The following is a 16863-nucleotide window of genomic DNA, read 5'->3' as shown; positions in this document are numbered from 1 at the left end:
CAAATTACACATATTTGTTGCTACCCATCTGTGATTTACAGATATGGTTATTGAACGCATCAGTGAACGAATCTCTTTAGTGAACGTTTTCAAAAGACCACAGGGTTAAAAACCCTGATGTAGCAGAGTGTTTGAAACATTTATTTTTGCATATTGAATACTATTTCACATACACTTTTTTAATAAACAATATTACTGTTATTAAACAGTAATAAACAGCGCAGCATTCACAGTCAACCTGTGCTTATTTTGAAACGTTTGACCACTTGTTCAGACCAAACTAGAGGATCATTAACAAGAATTTTGACGCGCTGAATTAAGAACATATAAACAAGCTTTAAATGTGTTAATTTATGTATAACAACTTTCTTGCTTGATAATAAGGTATGAGAACCTCTCAACATGTCGAATGAAGTAAAATAGTGTAAATGTCGAGACCCATCATGCACTCTAAATCTGTTAGTCGGGTCTGGTTTACAGGAAGCCCACCGAATTTGAACCCAAACACATTAGCTTAGCTCAAGGTAACCGAATAAATAATTTACTTCCTGCTTCTGTCAGTTCCGTCCATTTATCACAACATACCACACAATATGAAGGAAATATGTGCTTTTATACATGTTTTAATGCTACTATGCTCTCGCTGGCAAAGTGCCGAGGGAAACAAAGGATATTCATACGCAGGTAAATTATTTGCATCACTGCTAAAAAGGCTGCAGCATGAACATAAACAAACATAACAAAACTAACCCACAGGGCTGAATTATTTTGTAACATGGACATCATTAGAATTACGTTTACCTATGAGATTGGTATTATACATTTTATGCAGTCATAGACTACTGCGGAAAAGTTGTTTTTATATTTGACATTCGTTTGGCATTCGCTGAGCAAATTAAGAGACTGTCGCTAAAGTGTATAACATTTGAAAAAAAGAATCTCTCTCTCTCTCTCTCTCATATATATATATTCTAAATTATTTATTCATGCTAATCCACTTAATTCATACCGTTCCATTCTATTTGTATGATGCAAAACATATTTTAGAATCATATGATTCTAAAATATGTTTTGCATCATACAAATAGAATGGAACGGTGTGAATTAAGTGGATTAGCATGAATAAATAATTTAAAGCTGAGAATGGGTAACATTTTCTTCTAATTCATAGAAACATGTGTTGTTATAGCACCTCCAATGCATTCACAAACACCTGCAACACAACTTACATGGCTTAGTTTTTTTTTTTATATATATATAGTTTGGTGTATTTTGTTAATGAAATTTTTGACATTTGAAATCTATTTGACTTGGTCATTTTACCTTATGAAGTCACACCACCTGTTATATATTAACAAACACCTGTCTTGTGGACAGTGCTCTAGCCTGCAGGATGGTGTTCATAACCGATTGAGCTAATCCTGGCACATTTGGCGGGCTCCTTTCAGGGGCCAAACGTGCAGGTTCCAGAGCTCCGGCTGGGGAGGTCAGATCATACCCTTTTCTTGAGATTGGAGATCCCTCCTCAGTGGTATTTCCCAAGTGGGGCCGATCAGTAGCTCCACCTTCGCCAGAAACCATGACTAATTGGGCCATTTCGATTCAACCAGTAGAAATGCTTCCTTGTCCTCTCGAGTTTTGCAGATGATAGAATGGAGTGGGCGTACCAACAGAAACAAATTCTTGCATTTCACGGGCCATTTGTGAGCCATGGCTTCCACCCCTGGTGAGGCTTGGGACATGGAGTACCAGAGGGGACAGTGGGTTGTTTCCACGGAGGCAAGCAGGTCCACTTCTGCTTTGCCGAATATGTCCCAAATCAGGAGACAGAGCAGGGGTTTTCCTGGCTCAAAATGAGGCAGAGGTGGCACCATACTGATAAAAAAAGTGACGTTAAAAACACGTAAACATTGGCTTTGTGTTAATACACTACTAATGACCTGGCAACTGAATACTTGTGTTAATTTTGTCAGCTGTTTTTTTTTATTTAGTCTCAAATGTCCTTTTTAGTTTTTATCATATTTAGTCAACCTTATCCTTTTTTTTTTTTTTTAATCAAGTTTTAGTTGACAAAGTCTGGGCTTTTTAATGTAGTTTTAGTCAATGAAAACTGTTGACATTTTAGTCATATTTTAGTAACATTTAGTCATATTGACATTTTAGTCACTGAACACTAAACATTTAGTCAGTATTATTGATAAGCATTTGTCAATCTTGTCTATCCAAAACCAATATATATATATATATACACACACACACACATTTTATTGTTGTTGTTGTCATTTTAGTGTTATTTTTCACATAAGATTGATCTTATCATGATGATCTCATCAATGATGCAACTTGTTGCGAGCTGCAGACAGTGGCGGTGAGAGACGAGCATCTCTCCCAGTCTCGACTCCCGCTCAGATTGGGTCTCTTCCGCGACTGGTTGAAGCAGCTCTGACCGCAAAGAGAATGACAGTTTTGGAGTTTGTGTCTATTTACATGGCATGCTCCCGTATTAAATTAACTTTAATTTAGGATGAAAAAAAGATATATCGCCAAGCTGTGATCTGTGTTTCTATCAGACACTCGAGCTGCAGCGCTCCTCATGTGTCATCATTATAGTTTTATATGGTCTCAAGCTATGTTAAATGACATCAAGCGACTATTTGACAACTGAATTATTTTATTATTATTGCAGAGATTTGTAGTTACAAATGACAATCCACCAAGTGTTATGTTTGTTAGTGTTTTCCACAAAGACACCCACCAGAGTTTTGTAGACAGCCGAGGCGGCACGAAATTTGACGGAGACAGCCGCCTAGTAATTCTCTATACAGGAAAAACCCTGCTCGGGGTTTGCGCTGGTGCGAGTTCCTCCTGAAGTTGTCCAGCTCAACCTCGTGGCCTCACCATGCCTCCTCACTCGTGTGGTCCATTGGAAGTCACGGGGGGGGGGGCACAGGAGGTGGTATTTTCCTTCAGAACAAGGGAGATTCTAGAGTGGAGCATCCTGAGACTCATGCCCTCACATTGAGGGTAGTCTGTCTCCATGAGAGCTGCTTCAGCGTGGGTTCGGCCCAGGCTGCGGTTACATATGTAATGCCTGTCTGGCGGCGGGATGTGTCTCGCATAGAAACCACTTGACAAAGACACGCTACACACAAGCGACTCTTTTAGATATACAAATGTATATATACTGTACACAATATATCATTGCTATAATAAAGTATACAAATGCCTCTGCCGCAACACTGCAGGGGAGCAGGTCAGTCATCTCACTGCAGAAGCTGTGCTGTCAAGGCAGTGAGTCATCTTGCTTGCGCCTGAGGGTGAAGAATTCATCTGCTGGTGGAGTGTTACTCATTGGCGAAGCAGAGATGAGAAGGAAATGGTGGTTTTGGACCTGCTTATATAGGCCAACTGCACGCCTAAAGGGGCTGAGCTTAAAAACCATTGCCAAATTGAGAAAGGAATTTCCCATACCGTCAGCAATATTGAGAGACTGTAATTGAAAGGGAACAATTGATACTCATGTGAATGAGACCGCTTTAAATGTAGGGAAACTTGTTTTCATTGGGTTTTTAATGAACAACAACCTTCAGTTCCTCATTCAAATGTATATGCTTTATGTAGTATATGGCTTTAGTGACTTGGAATTTATTGCACAAGTTATAAGAACAACTCTTAGCAAAAGAGTATTACTCTTTTGCTTTCTGTTTGGAGCATGACATGCACCAGCATCTGCTTTCATTGTATGGAAAATATCTGCTTTGATAATCAGCTAAATAACTTGCATGGAAGTAACTTTTGTGTAACATGGAACAAGAAAGATAATAAAAGTTTCACATGAGCATACAATGCTATTAATGGCAGAAGTTTTAGTTGTGGGTAAACTGTGTTTGTGTTAGTAATCCAGATGTGATGTAAGTCTTTCAGGAAAGTCCTGTTCAATGGATAGAGCAGGGTCTTCACAGCACCATGTCAGGCATCATCCAAACTACAAGTTATGGTCACTTATTAAAATTGTTGATTGCTGCATACTAAATAGCAGCAAAGCAGGTTGAGATGTGGTTTAGTGGGTAGTGCCAGTGCTTTGCCATGATTCATCAAGGGAGGCATGCTAGTAGCATAAGTTCAAGTCTGGCCTGTTTCAAAGGAGGTAGATTGTTTTTTAAAATATTTCAGTAATTAAATTAATAACAAATGCAAATTTTAAACCAAAATCCAGGTCATGTATGACGGTGTTATAGGTGTTTGTGAATATGTTACAACTGGTGTGACATCATCAGGTCACATGATCTGGAAGTTGTATGGATAAGAAAATGATAAAAATTCATAAAAAAGACACAGAATCATATTTCCAAAATCCGAGTCATGTTCGATGTGTGTCAGGTGTTTGTGAATATATAACAGGTGGTGTGACGTCATCAGGTTACATGGCCAGGAAGTAAAAAAAAAAAAAATCATAAAAAATACACAAAATCATATTTCCAAATTACGAGAAATGTAAGATGTAACATAAAAAATGATATGTGTTTCTGTATATATTACAGGTGGTGTGACATCATCAGATCAAATTAACAAGATGTTAAATTAATTTAAGTATTTTAAAAATTCCTGAAAAATGCACAAAAACATATTTCCACAAACAAAGCTGTGTAAAATATGTAGCAGGTGTGTATAAATACATTGCAGGTGATGTGAGATCTTCAGGTAAAAAAGCCAGAATGTTAAATAGATTTATTTCATTAAAGCATTCACTTTACATTAAATAGTTATAAAAGGGATATAAAAAATTATCTAAATGTAACTTGAAAAAGAACCACTTTTTAATGTAATCATGGAATAATGTATCTATTAACTGATATTTGTGCGTTTTGCACTTTTGAGACACTCTCTAACTTGGATTGCCCTTTGATTTTCACTTTTGATGCTTCAAAAAATTACATTTATTGAATAACATCATAATTAATGTGCTATTATGATTTACAGTATTATCTAAACAAGACACAGCATGAAACACAACTATTTTGCGATTACATACCAATTAATGTCAAAGGAAGGATCAAATTGTATAACTAGTATCCAATATAAAACAACTTTACCACAGTTCATAAACTGCAGTAAAGGAATATTCCGGATTTAATATAAATGAGGCTCAATTGACAGCATTTGTGGCATAATGTTGATTACCACAAACATTTATTTTGCCTTAAAAAAGGCTAAATGTGGGTTAAAGTGAGGTAGTTACAATGGAAGTGAATGGGGCCAATCCGTAAGAATTTAAATACATACTGTTTCAAAAGTATAAAAGTTTTAAAACTTCATTGCCATGATGATGTAATGCAATAAAATGATTAATCCAGCAAAACGACAATGTGTAAGCCTCACTGTAATCTCGGTTTTTGTTTTATTTAAAGAAAAGGAGAGATGAAACATTATGCCAAATGCTGTTGATTGAGGTTAATTTGTATTGAACCTGGAATATTCCTTTTAGTCAGGATCCACTTATGTCTAGTGTGATCTAAATAAATACCTTTATCAATGAGGCCATACGTGTGAGATGATCTATGTGTTTAGATCATATATTACAGTTAAATTAGTCTTTATTTATGACAACTGAAATGTTTTATCTTAATTTAGGTGTCTCAAAACCTATTGAGCTGCCAACCTAGACAGCTGTCTAGGTTGGCACTTTGGTAGTTGCTTTTGAGATATAACCATGATATTTTTATAAATTAAAGCAGAGGAGAAATTCTAATTCTTTTCCGATTCTTTATCTGATAGATTGCACCTATGTAAAAGGAGACAGTGCCCACACATATTCTGGGAGCCGATGCTTCTGTTACAGCTCTGTAATCAAATGGAAAGACATGTGGTCCACCTTCAAGGTAATATACACTTTCTGCATCCTGCTGTCCTAGTTAGTTACTCTTCCTGTATTTCTTTTGCTGTATTTCTTTTTTAAAAGAGGAAGATGCATGTCTTGTACCTTGATGAGTATTGCTAGTCTTTTTAACAACGTCCAAAGCAGTTAGCTGTAAGAAATGTTAGCAGAAGTGGCATGGAATATAGCGCAGGAGTCAAATAGACTATTTGTATGGTCCTTTAATTTTCTTTTTTAGAGGTTGACAGATGTGGTCACTATAAACTTGCACTGAAAAGAGCTATGTGCAGTTTTTTTTAAAAGTCTGGTCCACAGAAAGAAACAGCATATGGTTTTGGAATTACATGAGGGCAAATAAATAATGACTGACTTTTGTTGTTTAATGAACTATTCCTTTAAATTAAGCACTGAAAATGCACACCATGTGTGATGAATGCTGATCTGCATCCACATTTTTCACAGGTGAATGTGACTAGTTATGAGGATGTCTTCATCATGTCCCCGATGGAGACCACTAATTGTCACCATCCAGATGATCTTCTCACAATTATTAACTGCTTTGTTGAACATTACTGGCCATCCACTATCCTAAGGGAGAAGGCTTTGGACATTCCTCTGGTTGATGAAAATGTCTGCTTCATGACTAAATCACCTAGAAGCAGCACTGAATACACAATACATGTCTCAAACAAAAGTGAGTAAGAGCATCAATCACACCTTATAAGAATGCAAATGACTTGGGCACTGAATCATGATTTATTTTCATTTACAGGGTTAAATATAATGTGCTTCTTGCTCTTTATCTGTGGGCTGGCACTTTTTTTGGGAGCGGGAAACATATGCAGGTAAATTGCCATTTTGCTCTAATTTACATGTTGTTATTTTGCCTGTGGAACGCAAAAGGAGAACTTAAGTAAATATTCCCTGATAATCCCTGTTGTGAACTGTTCCTTTAAGATTTGTTAATCTGACCCAACCTTCATATTTTTCAGGAGCTCACTGTTTTTCTACATCACTGGAGTAACATTGGGGGTCATTGCCACATTTGTTTCTCTAATACTTGTCCTAAGAAACTTTGTACCAAAGGTTTGTAATGATTCAAACAAAATGTTTGCCATTGTGGCCTCAATGTTACTTTTGACACATTTATGCCTTTATAAATAGAGTTAAATGTCTCAATTCCGCATCACATGTTTCCTCACACTGATCATACATGTTGGATTACAAGTCTGGGTGTTAAGCCTGTGAATGCTGCTATTGTTTATGAGATTTAATACCCTGCTTACATCATATCTGTATTTAGAGTTGACCACCTGTGATTGGACCACCTGAAGCACATCTTAATACCAGGTGTAAACGGGGTCAAGATAAATGGTTGTGGAGACATACTCCCTGGTACAACAGTCCTTGACATGTACATTAGTCGTAAAGATGTGGTGATTTATTTGTATAAATCATGGGTGCCCAAAACACACACACACACACCACAATTATAAATTATTATATATTATAATAATATTTAATAATATATATATATACACTCACCTAAAGGATTATTAGGAACACCATACTAATACTGTGTTTGACCCCCTTTCGCCTTCAGAACTGCCTTAATTCTACACATCCAGGGCACGAAGCTCCCGTTCCACCACACCCCAAAGATGCTCTATTGGGTTGAGATCTGGTGACTGTGGGGGCCATTTTAGTACAGTGAACTCATTGTCATGTTCAAGAAACCAATTTGAAATGATTCGAGCTTTGTGACATGGTGCATTATCCTGCTGGAAGTAGCCATCAGAGGATGGGTACATGGTGGCCATAAAGGGATGGACATGGTCAGAAACAATGCTCAGGTAGGCCGTGGCATTTAAACGATGCCCAATTGGCACTAAGGGGCCTAAAGTGTGCCAAGAAAACATCCCCCACACCATTACACCACCACCACCAGCCTGCACAGTGGTAACAAGGCATGATGGATCCATGTTCTCATTCTGTTTACGCCAAATTCTGACTCTACCATCTGAATGTCTCAACAGAAATCGAGACTCATCAGACCAGGCAACATTTTTCCAGTCTTAAACTGTCCAATTTTGGTGAGCTCTTTTGTAGCCTCTTTTTCCTATTTGTAGTGGAGATGAGTGGTACCCGGTGGGGTCTTCTGCTGTTGTAGCCCATCCGCCTCAAGGTTGTGTGTGTTGTGGCTTCACAAATGCTTTGCTGCATACCTCGGTTGTAACGAGTGGTTATTTCAGGCAAAGTTGCTCTTCTATCAGCTTGAATCAGTCGGCCCATTCTCCTCTGACCTCTAGCATCAACAAGGCATTTTCGCCCATAGGACTGCCGCATACTGGATGTTTTTCCCTTTTCACACCATTCTTTGTAAACCCTAGAAATGGTTGTGCGTGAAAATCCCAGTAACTGAGCAGATTGTGAAATACTCAGACCGGCCCGTCTGGCACCAACAACCATGCCACGCTCAAAATTGCTTAAATCACCTTTCTTTCCCATTCTGACATTCAGTTTGGAGTTCAGGAGATTGTCTTGACCAGGACCACACCCCTAAATGCATTGAAGCAACTGCCATGTGATTGGTTGATTAGATAATTGCATTAATGAGAAATTGAACAGGTGTTCCTAATAATCCTTTAGGTGAGTGTATATATATTCACCGATTAGCCACAACATTAAAACCACCTGCCTAATATTGTGTAGGTCCCCCTCGTGCCCCCGAAACAGTGCTAACACGCATCTTAGAATAGCATTCTGAGATGCTATTCTTCTCACCACAACTGTACAGAGCGGTTATTTACCGTAGACTTTGACAGTTTGAACCTGTCTAACTATTCTCTGTTGACCTTTCTCATCAACAAGGCATTTCCGTCCACAGAACTGCTGCTCGCTGGATGTTTTTGTTTTTGGCACCATTCGGAGTAAATACTACAGACTGTTATGCATGAAAATTCCAGGAGATCAGCAGTTACAGAAATTCTCAAAAGAGCCCATCTGACACCAACAATCATGCCACAGTCCAAATCACTGAGATCACATTTTATTTCCCCATTCTGATGGTTGATGTGAACATTAACAGAAGCTCCTGACCTGTATCTGCTTGATTGTATGCACTGCACTGCTGCCACATGATTGGCTGGTTAGATAATCGCATGGATGATTGTTGGTGCCAGATGGGCTGGTTTGAATATTTCTGTAACTGCTGATCTCCTGGGATTTTTACACACAACAGTATATATTTATTTATTTATTTTTAAATTATTTTTAAAAGGAACCATCATTTTTACAAAACAGCAATTGATGCTGAAGTAGATTCAAAATGCTAAATGCAAAAAGCAAAATAGAGTAAAAGTCTCATTAAAAATAATCAATGCATGTTTTCTACACAGTGTTCTAAATGAACAGAAGGAACATGTTTAATGGGATAGTTCACCCAAAATGAAAATTCTCTCATCATTTACTTTCATGCCATGTAAGATATGAATTAATTTATTTTCTTTGCAGAACAAAAATAAAGATTTTAGAAGAATCTTTCAGCTCTGTAGGTCCATACATTGCAAGTCAATGGTGACCAGACCTTTGAAGATCCAAAAATGAAATAAAGGCAGCATAAAAGTAATCCATATGACTCCATTGGTTTAATATATGTATTCTGAAGTGATACAATCATTTTGGGTGAGAAACAGATCAATATTTCAATCCTTTTTTACTATAAATATCCACTTTCACTTTCAGAATGTGAAAGGGGAGATTTATAGTTAAAAATATACTTATATATTTATCTGTTTCTCACCCACACCTATCATATCACTTCTGAAGATATTGATTTAATCACTGGAGTTGTATGGATTACTTTTATGCTGCCTTCAAATTTCTAGTCAACAATCACTTGCATTTTATGGATTAAAGAGCTGAGATATTCTTCTAAAAATCTTTATTTGTGTTCAGCAGACGAACAAATGTCATAAACATCAGAGATGGCATGAGGGTGAAAAAATTAGGAGAGAATTTTAATTTTGGGGTGAACTATCCCTTTAATGATTTTCAATGTATATGCATCAATGTAACAATAATAAAAAGCTGTACTTTCAAATCACTTTATAGGAAACATTTTATATAAATTATTTTGAATGTCTAATGGGGACCTCTGTAAAAATGTGTAGACCTTGGTCTACATAACCACATTCACTTAGGTCCTGCTTTTCCCACAGCGAGGGCTGTTCCTAGTGTTGTTGGGCTCTGGCTCCAGTTTATCCTCCATTGGAATTCAGAGGGTGTTAAATGAATGGGACAACATCGTGACGGAGCACTGGATAGAATTGCTTGGTAACTAGGCAATCTTTCTTTATCATTTTACTACCTAATTTACACTGTCTTGCCCTTATTTCCTTTGCAATCATCTTATCAGCCAATTTCAGACAGTATGTCTTTGCAAATGTTAACAAGTGAACTCTTAAATGTTCTTTCTGAACAGTTACAGTGTGCTGCCTTCTACATCAGTCAAATGCAATGTGTTGTCTGTCAATTTGCTTTCCTCTCTGCTTGACTCATTCTCTATACAATGGGGTTTAACCCCGGTATTCCCCCCATTGGCCCTTCTCAATCATGGCCTCCTAATAATTCCCATCCATTAATTGGCTCTATAACTCTACTCTCTCCTCTCCACCCATAGCTGGTGTGTGGTGAGCGTACTGGCGCATTATGGCTTCTGTCGCGTCGTCCAGGTGGATGCTGCACACAGGTGGTTGTTGTGGAGAGTCCCCTGTTATCTGTGTAAACCACTTTGAGTGTAGTGTCAGAAAAGCACTATATAAATGTAACATTCATTTATTCATTCAATGGTGTAATTACAGTACATATAATTTTGACAGCGATGATCCTTCTACACTCACTGCATGTTTCATCATCTAAAAAACACACACGTTATAACACGCCAACATTGTACGGTAACAGACTAGAGAGGATTGACATTCACCTTTTGTATCATATATCCTGGCTCAGTTAGTGTTATAATATGAAGGCCAAGTATTTTGAATGCAGAAATGACTGCCTCTTGACTGCACAATAGTCTCTATACTCTGCCAAATCAATTTCCCTCTTCAAGCACTCACAGTATGTAAATACATCACTATTTGAATGTGAAAACCACAGGCATATTAAGATTAAGGGAAAGAGGCAGAGCTGTGCTGGTGGAACATTGATTTCTATGCCTTTAACAAAAAGTCTCTGGGAAGATTATAGCCCCAGTGTGTGTGTCTTTTTTCTTTCTCTTTTATTTTCTGTTTCCCCCCCACTTTTGTTTAAACAGACCTAATGTAGGATTAATTGCACCAGTGTTGTTATATGCACAATTCAGTATTATTCTTTTTGTATTTATATTGGATTATTCTGAAATGCATTGCTTTGTTGCAGCAGTAGGCAGTAATGTTTGCATTTAGTGGGTGAAAGCAAGGGAAATAATCACACATGGCTTCCACTGTTTAATATTGAGGGCCCTTAGAAACACAAAGCTTGCCTTGTTATTAAAAAAATTAAAGATATGCCTCACGTCTTTAATCTCTGTTAGTGTAAACAGGGTTTAACAGTTGCATTTAACAAAGGCACACCCAAAACATAGTTGAGCTGCCTGATTAAAGAACAAAAAATACGTGATGTTGTGTTGTTACAACGTGTAAATATATTTCGTGACTACGTTGCAACTGAACGTGCTTTGAAACCAGTACATATTATTACTTTTTGTTAATAGGCTGCTGGCCAAAATCACCAATAAATTACAGACAAGCTTAGGCATGCTGCTTCTGTCTGCTAAAAATTAGAGCTACTTTTTTTATTGTTAACTTGTTACATTTTCACAAATAGGTGTGCTCTCAAATCTTAGTTCCAATTTAATTTAAACACCTAAATAATTATAATTAGGTTATTATTCTAACAGATATGATAATGAGCTGTGGTCACACCACAGTTGAACGTGGCCCAAATGGACAAGTGAGACAAATCTGCCATATGCCATTCATAAGATAATTTCCCTGAAAGTGCAAATAAAACGTTTCTTCTCTTTCCTTTTTCTGCAGTTTATGTGTTGATATTGGGCTCATTTAGCTTCATAGTGTGCTACAAGCACGGCCCCATCACTAACATCCACACCCTGAACTTGATGACCTGGTGCATGCAAGCAGTAGGCATGCTGTTGCTTTACTATGGGATTACATTCCCCCCTGCCTACTATATACTGCTCACTTGCCTGTTGTGCTGGAAGATCTTGCCCTTTGTCCAGAGCTTTTTAAAGGTGATACGCAGGTAAGAAAACCACCACAAAGTGTGTATAAAGTCATGGAAAAATGTTATATGCAACCCATTTTACTTTCAAGGTAAGAGGGTTTTGTGATATCAGCCAAAAAGCAAAGTTGTTTCTGTGGCAGAGCATGTTATTATATTTGATAAGAGAGAGATAATCAGTTGAATCCTTTTTACCGATATACACCAAGTAAGTTAATGTATTGTTTTTACGTAACAGGCATTCATTCTCTATTGAGAATTTAGATCACAAACCAATGTTGCAAAAATATAATATAACAAATAATATAATATTTATAGTGCATGTTGTTTTTATTGTTGTAGTCTAATTGTGATTGTGTCACAAAGCAGAAACAATTTTTTTCCTGCATACGAGATATCAGACACTTAAAATAATTGTCATCGGCTATAAAAAACAACAAGTATCTAATGCTAGTCTCTAATTTCCATAAAAGATTACAAAGATAGCATTTTTTTTTACTCCGTTATAAGGTGCACCAATAAATATTGCACAATAATTTCAGAAGTGTGCATAAAGTAAATAGTGTACATTTAAATTTCATATTGACTATAAATGATGGAAAGGGAAAGCTAATCATATGATGAAATTAACCTTTGAACAGGTGAAATGATCTATCTAATCCTACATTTATCTAATCCTTAACTCTGCATTTCTGTTTTCAGCCTTGCCTTCTCTAAACTGGGACTGTTCCAGTTGAAGAAATACCCCAAGACTAGACTGCTGACCGAAGAGGAATACAAGGAGCAGGGAGAGATCCACACTAAAGCCTCACTGGATGAACTGAGGGAGCAATGCAATAAGCCTGGCTTTCCTGCATGGGAGACCGTGTTGAGAATCAGAGCACCGCAAAAGTAAATAACTATTAATGATACTTTTTATTAAACATAATTACATTTAAAGGTGATATATCACTGTAAACAGGATTTTGCTTGCTTGTTCAGAATGCAAAACTACCAAAAGCAACCCAGCCCATTTATTGAAAATAAGTAGCAAAAATGTGTTATTCAGAAATCTTGATGGCATTGATAGCAGAAATATTAGCACATAAATTAATGTGTGGGGGTTGCCTGTTATTTCACAAGAGGAGAGATTAGCCAGTCATAATAGTTCATTTATGTACATACATTTTAAAGATCCAGTATCATAATGGTCAGAGAGTGGTTGGAAAATGGCCACATAAAACTAAATGATATCTTGTATTGGTGCAAGAAATCTTGACTAAGTGGAGTTAATGGCAAAGTGTGTCATTTCTGATACATTGGTGACACCAAATAGAATGGCTAAAATAATGACAGATTTTCAAACAGGTTTTTCCAAGCACTTTGCCTGTCTTCCATGGTCATTCAAACAGGTAGTCCTATCCCAAACTCAAGCCATTGGTTAATACAGTGTTGTTATGTTGGACCAAATGGAGCAAATGTTTACACATTTTAGAGAAATCAACCTACGAATGACAAAGTTATCTCTACATATTAAGCCTTTAAGCTCAAAGAAGAAAAAAAATTACAGTCTTGGCAAACACAAATAAGGGATAGTTTTAAAGGTTTGAATCTGTATGTGACAGGGCGGAGGGTGGGGCCGTGTCATGATTCTACACACCCGGTCCCTTATCAGGCTAATCAAGCCTCTGAGAGTGATAAAGGCCGACTGCGGACGGTGATGCGACAGAGAGCGTTTACAGGCAGATGCCCCATGTGTGTTTGTGTGTGTCTTTTTATTTAATTAAATGTTGTTTATATTGTCAAGCCAGACACACAAACACAAATGGGTCAGCTGCCCGTAAACACTCTTTGTCACATCACCGCCGCAAACCCTCCGCCCTGTCACACTGTACTTTACAATGCATGTAGGCATTATGACCAATACTGAACAAGTGCTTTGTAATTTATAGACAAATCAGAAGTGTTCAGTTTTGAAACTTTATATAAAAAAATTGCACTGTAAATATTATTATAATCGGCAAAACCATCAAACTGATCAAATAGCCATGCATCATATGTCGTTAGAATGCTCACAGACAAAAATATAGCGACTAATAGCTAAGTGCATATCTTTGACATATTGTACACGTTACATGTAAACAGGTGCTGCTTATAAGCCACATTTTCACTTTTTTACTTCACGAAAAATAAACAGAACATAAAATATCACATAATATTACTTAGAGGGGATTCTCGTTAAAACCAGCCCACACACATCATAATCAGATGCATAGATTATTAGATAATCCACACAAAGCACAATGTGCACACAACACATAATGTGCTATCTAGCTAAAAACATGTTAGATTTACATACATTAACAGATGACTTAATAAATTATTTAGTAAGTTGTCCATCGTCATGGAATGCTAAATTATTCATGTATTAGGATTCTAATTGCTGCAACCTGAAGTGGAAGTCATCCAAATATGGGCAGAGAGGATTGTTCATTCTAATTACATATGGCCACCAGGAGATGACGCCAAGAACATGACACAAACTCAACGATGGCTCAAATTACACAGAATGGAACTGAAGGAGATATTGTTACTTATGCCTGCATGCTTTGGAGAGAGAGCATACTTTAGTCGTTGTATTTGCATATGTAATTAGTTCTTATGTACAGTTATAATTTTTTATTTGTTTGGAGACATTTTTTGACACACAGATAAATTATATTTGTAATGCTATAACTTTTGATTGCTTTGCCATATCAACACAATATTATACTCAGTTACAGGTGACTTGATTGGGAACAAAACAAAAGCAGTTTTCTGAGCTACCTTATTTACACCATGAGATATATGTAAAATCTGAAAAATTAAAACATTTTGCTCCAGGTTTTTTTGGTGATTTTTAAGTACCCTCGTGTTTTTCCAAATATGTATGACTTTGTTCTGTGGAATACAAAAGTGGATGGTAGGCAGAGTGACAGCCTCAGTGACCATTTACTTTGCATCATTGCATCTACTGCATCTATTCAGGGTCAAAAATGATTGGGGGGTGTGAGCAAAAATGCCCCCATAAAATCTGATATATTTTTTTCTAAGCCTAACACATATCACAAAATATGATTTGATGCTTAAACAGGCAACAACTTTACTGAATTAATTTGGAATGTATATTAATACATTTATTACATTCAGGTATTTTGTATAAAAGGATGACAAACAGTTGGTTTTTAAAATGTCCTCAGAAAGGAAAAAAATTCCCCTTAAAATTAAATCCAGGGGGAAAATATTGCCCCATAGTAAAAAATAAAAAATAAATGAAATAAAAAATTCTGACTGAATGAAAGGGAATGGTGCCTGAGACTAACATTCTGCCTAACATCTCCTTTTGTGATCCACAGAAGACTGAAAGTCATAATTTTTTTAAATAATATTTAATAAATGAAAAATTATCTTTACTAGTTATATCCACCTCTTTCAGATTCGCCGAATTTCTGCACGGTGGCTCCCACATCACACAAAAGGAGCTTCAGAGTCATGATAATCAGTATGGGCCTGGTGGGGCTTACTACGAGAACATGCTGTTTAACAACAGCTCCAGTGATGGACTGTCTGAGAGAGAAGAGGATGACAACAAAGAGGACGAGCTACACAGAACAAGTCCTCCAACCCCAAACAACCCTCCCAGTCACCCTGAATACATCGCCCCTGTCTGCCCCTACCCCACAGCCACCTACACTGCTCAGCCAGAACCCATGGATCCTGAAGACCAAGATTTCTTTTGAATCTTACTCAAGGATGAGTAAGGTATGATTTTATGGTTTTAAAAAACTCTTTGAATGGAACAATATCATTAGGAAAGCATGACTCTAAGGAACATTGTAAATCCCTAATAATTGTTAAAAAAAAATTATCTCACTCACTTGTTAACTTAAATTATCTCTTTGAGACAATATGGGCTGTTTTGTGAAAGTGGACCTGAATTTGTAGTACACCCAATAATGAAAATGTTATTATTGTTTACTCACCTCATGTTGTTCCAAACCTGTATGACTGTCTTTCTTCTGTGAAACACAAGGTAGATGTTAGACAGTATGTTAACTTTCACCTTTCATCTTCTTTATATGCAATGAAAGTGAATGGTGACTGAGGCTAACATTCTGCCTGACATCTCCTTTTGTTCCAGTAAAAGTAATTAGTAATTTATGGGATTGGAACAACATGAGGGTGAGTAAATGATGACCTTTAAGTGATGTTGTTATACCACTGATCTGTACACACTGTATGTAAATAACGTTTCTGAATAGATGGTGGTGTGCTGCTCTTAGGTATTCAAACTATTCAGGACTGATATTTTTTTTTATCAAGCATCTTATACAATGATTGAGCTTGTAATTTTAGGAAATACTGGCCTCTAGTGTCAATTAAAGGAACAGTTCTCCCACAAATTACAATTCTGTCTTCATTTACATATTTACTCTTCTCTACTGGACACAAAAAGGAAAAGGTTTTTGTTGTTGTTGCTGCATATTTATGCTAAGTTTAAGTTCATGACAGAATTTTCATTTTTGGGTGAACTAGACACGCAAAGAATTTCACTATAGTGAATGGTCAGTATCAACACAGGTTTATTATGTCTACATTTGGCCATTTCCTAGACTTTATTATTTTTATTGGATTTATATCTGAAGAGAGAATGTATGATTTATGAAGGTTCATTTCAAATTTAG

At 36.8% G+C, this 16863-nt stretch overlaps 1 protein-coding gene across 1 annotated transcript; it reads left to right on the top strand.

Annotated features, from left to right (window-relative positions):
* Positions 1-531: 531 nt before the first annotated feature.
* Positions 532-16854, top strand: LOC127655201 (nuclear envelope integral membrane protein 2-like). The gene is made up of 9 exons (XM_052142854.1): positions 532-684; positions 5776-5879; positions 6338-6569; positions 6648-6720; positions 6868-6961; positions 10096-10210; positions 11956-12181; positions 12863-13051; positions 15615-16854. Exons 1-9 carry the CDS (start codon positions 594-596, stop codon positions 15916-15918), a joined length of 1428 nt encoding a protein of 475 aa, XP_051998814.1. The 5' UTR covers positions 532-593; the 3' UTR covers positions 15919-16854.
* Positions 16855-16863: the final 9 nt, after the last annotated feature.

Source organism: Xyrauchen texanus, chromosome 14 (genome assembly GCF_025860055.1).
Source record: "Xyrauchen texanus isolate HMW12.3.18 chromosome 14, RBS_HiC_50CHRs, whole genome shotgun sequence".
Taxonomy (NCBI): domain Eukaryota; kingdom Metazoa; phylum Chordata; class Actinopteri; order Cypriniformes; family Catostomidae; genus Xyrauchen; species Xyrauchen texanus.
The sequence above is the reverse complement of the archived record's forward strand: the minus strand, read 5'-3'. Positions and strand labels throughout refer to the sequence as shown.

What these genes read in the sequence shown, in the direction of transcription:
- LOC127655201 (XM_052142854.1), top strand. Translation starts at nt 594, where the DNA reads ATGAAGGAAATATGTGCTTTTATACATGTTTTAATGCTACTATGCTCT. An exon ending in AATACATGTCTCAAACAAAA is followed by an intron (nt 6,570 to 6,647) that starts GTGAGTAAGAGC and finishes TTTCATTTACAG; the next exon opens with GGTTAAATATAATGTGCTTC. An exon ending in GGAGCGGGAAACATATGCAG is followed by an intron (nt 6,721 to 6,867) that starts GTAAATTGCCAT and finishes CATATTTTTCAG; the next exon opens with GAGCTCACTGTTTTTCTACA.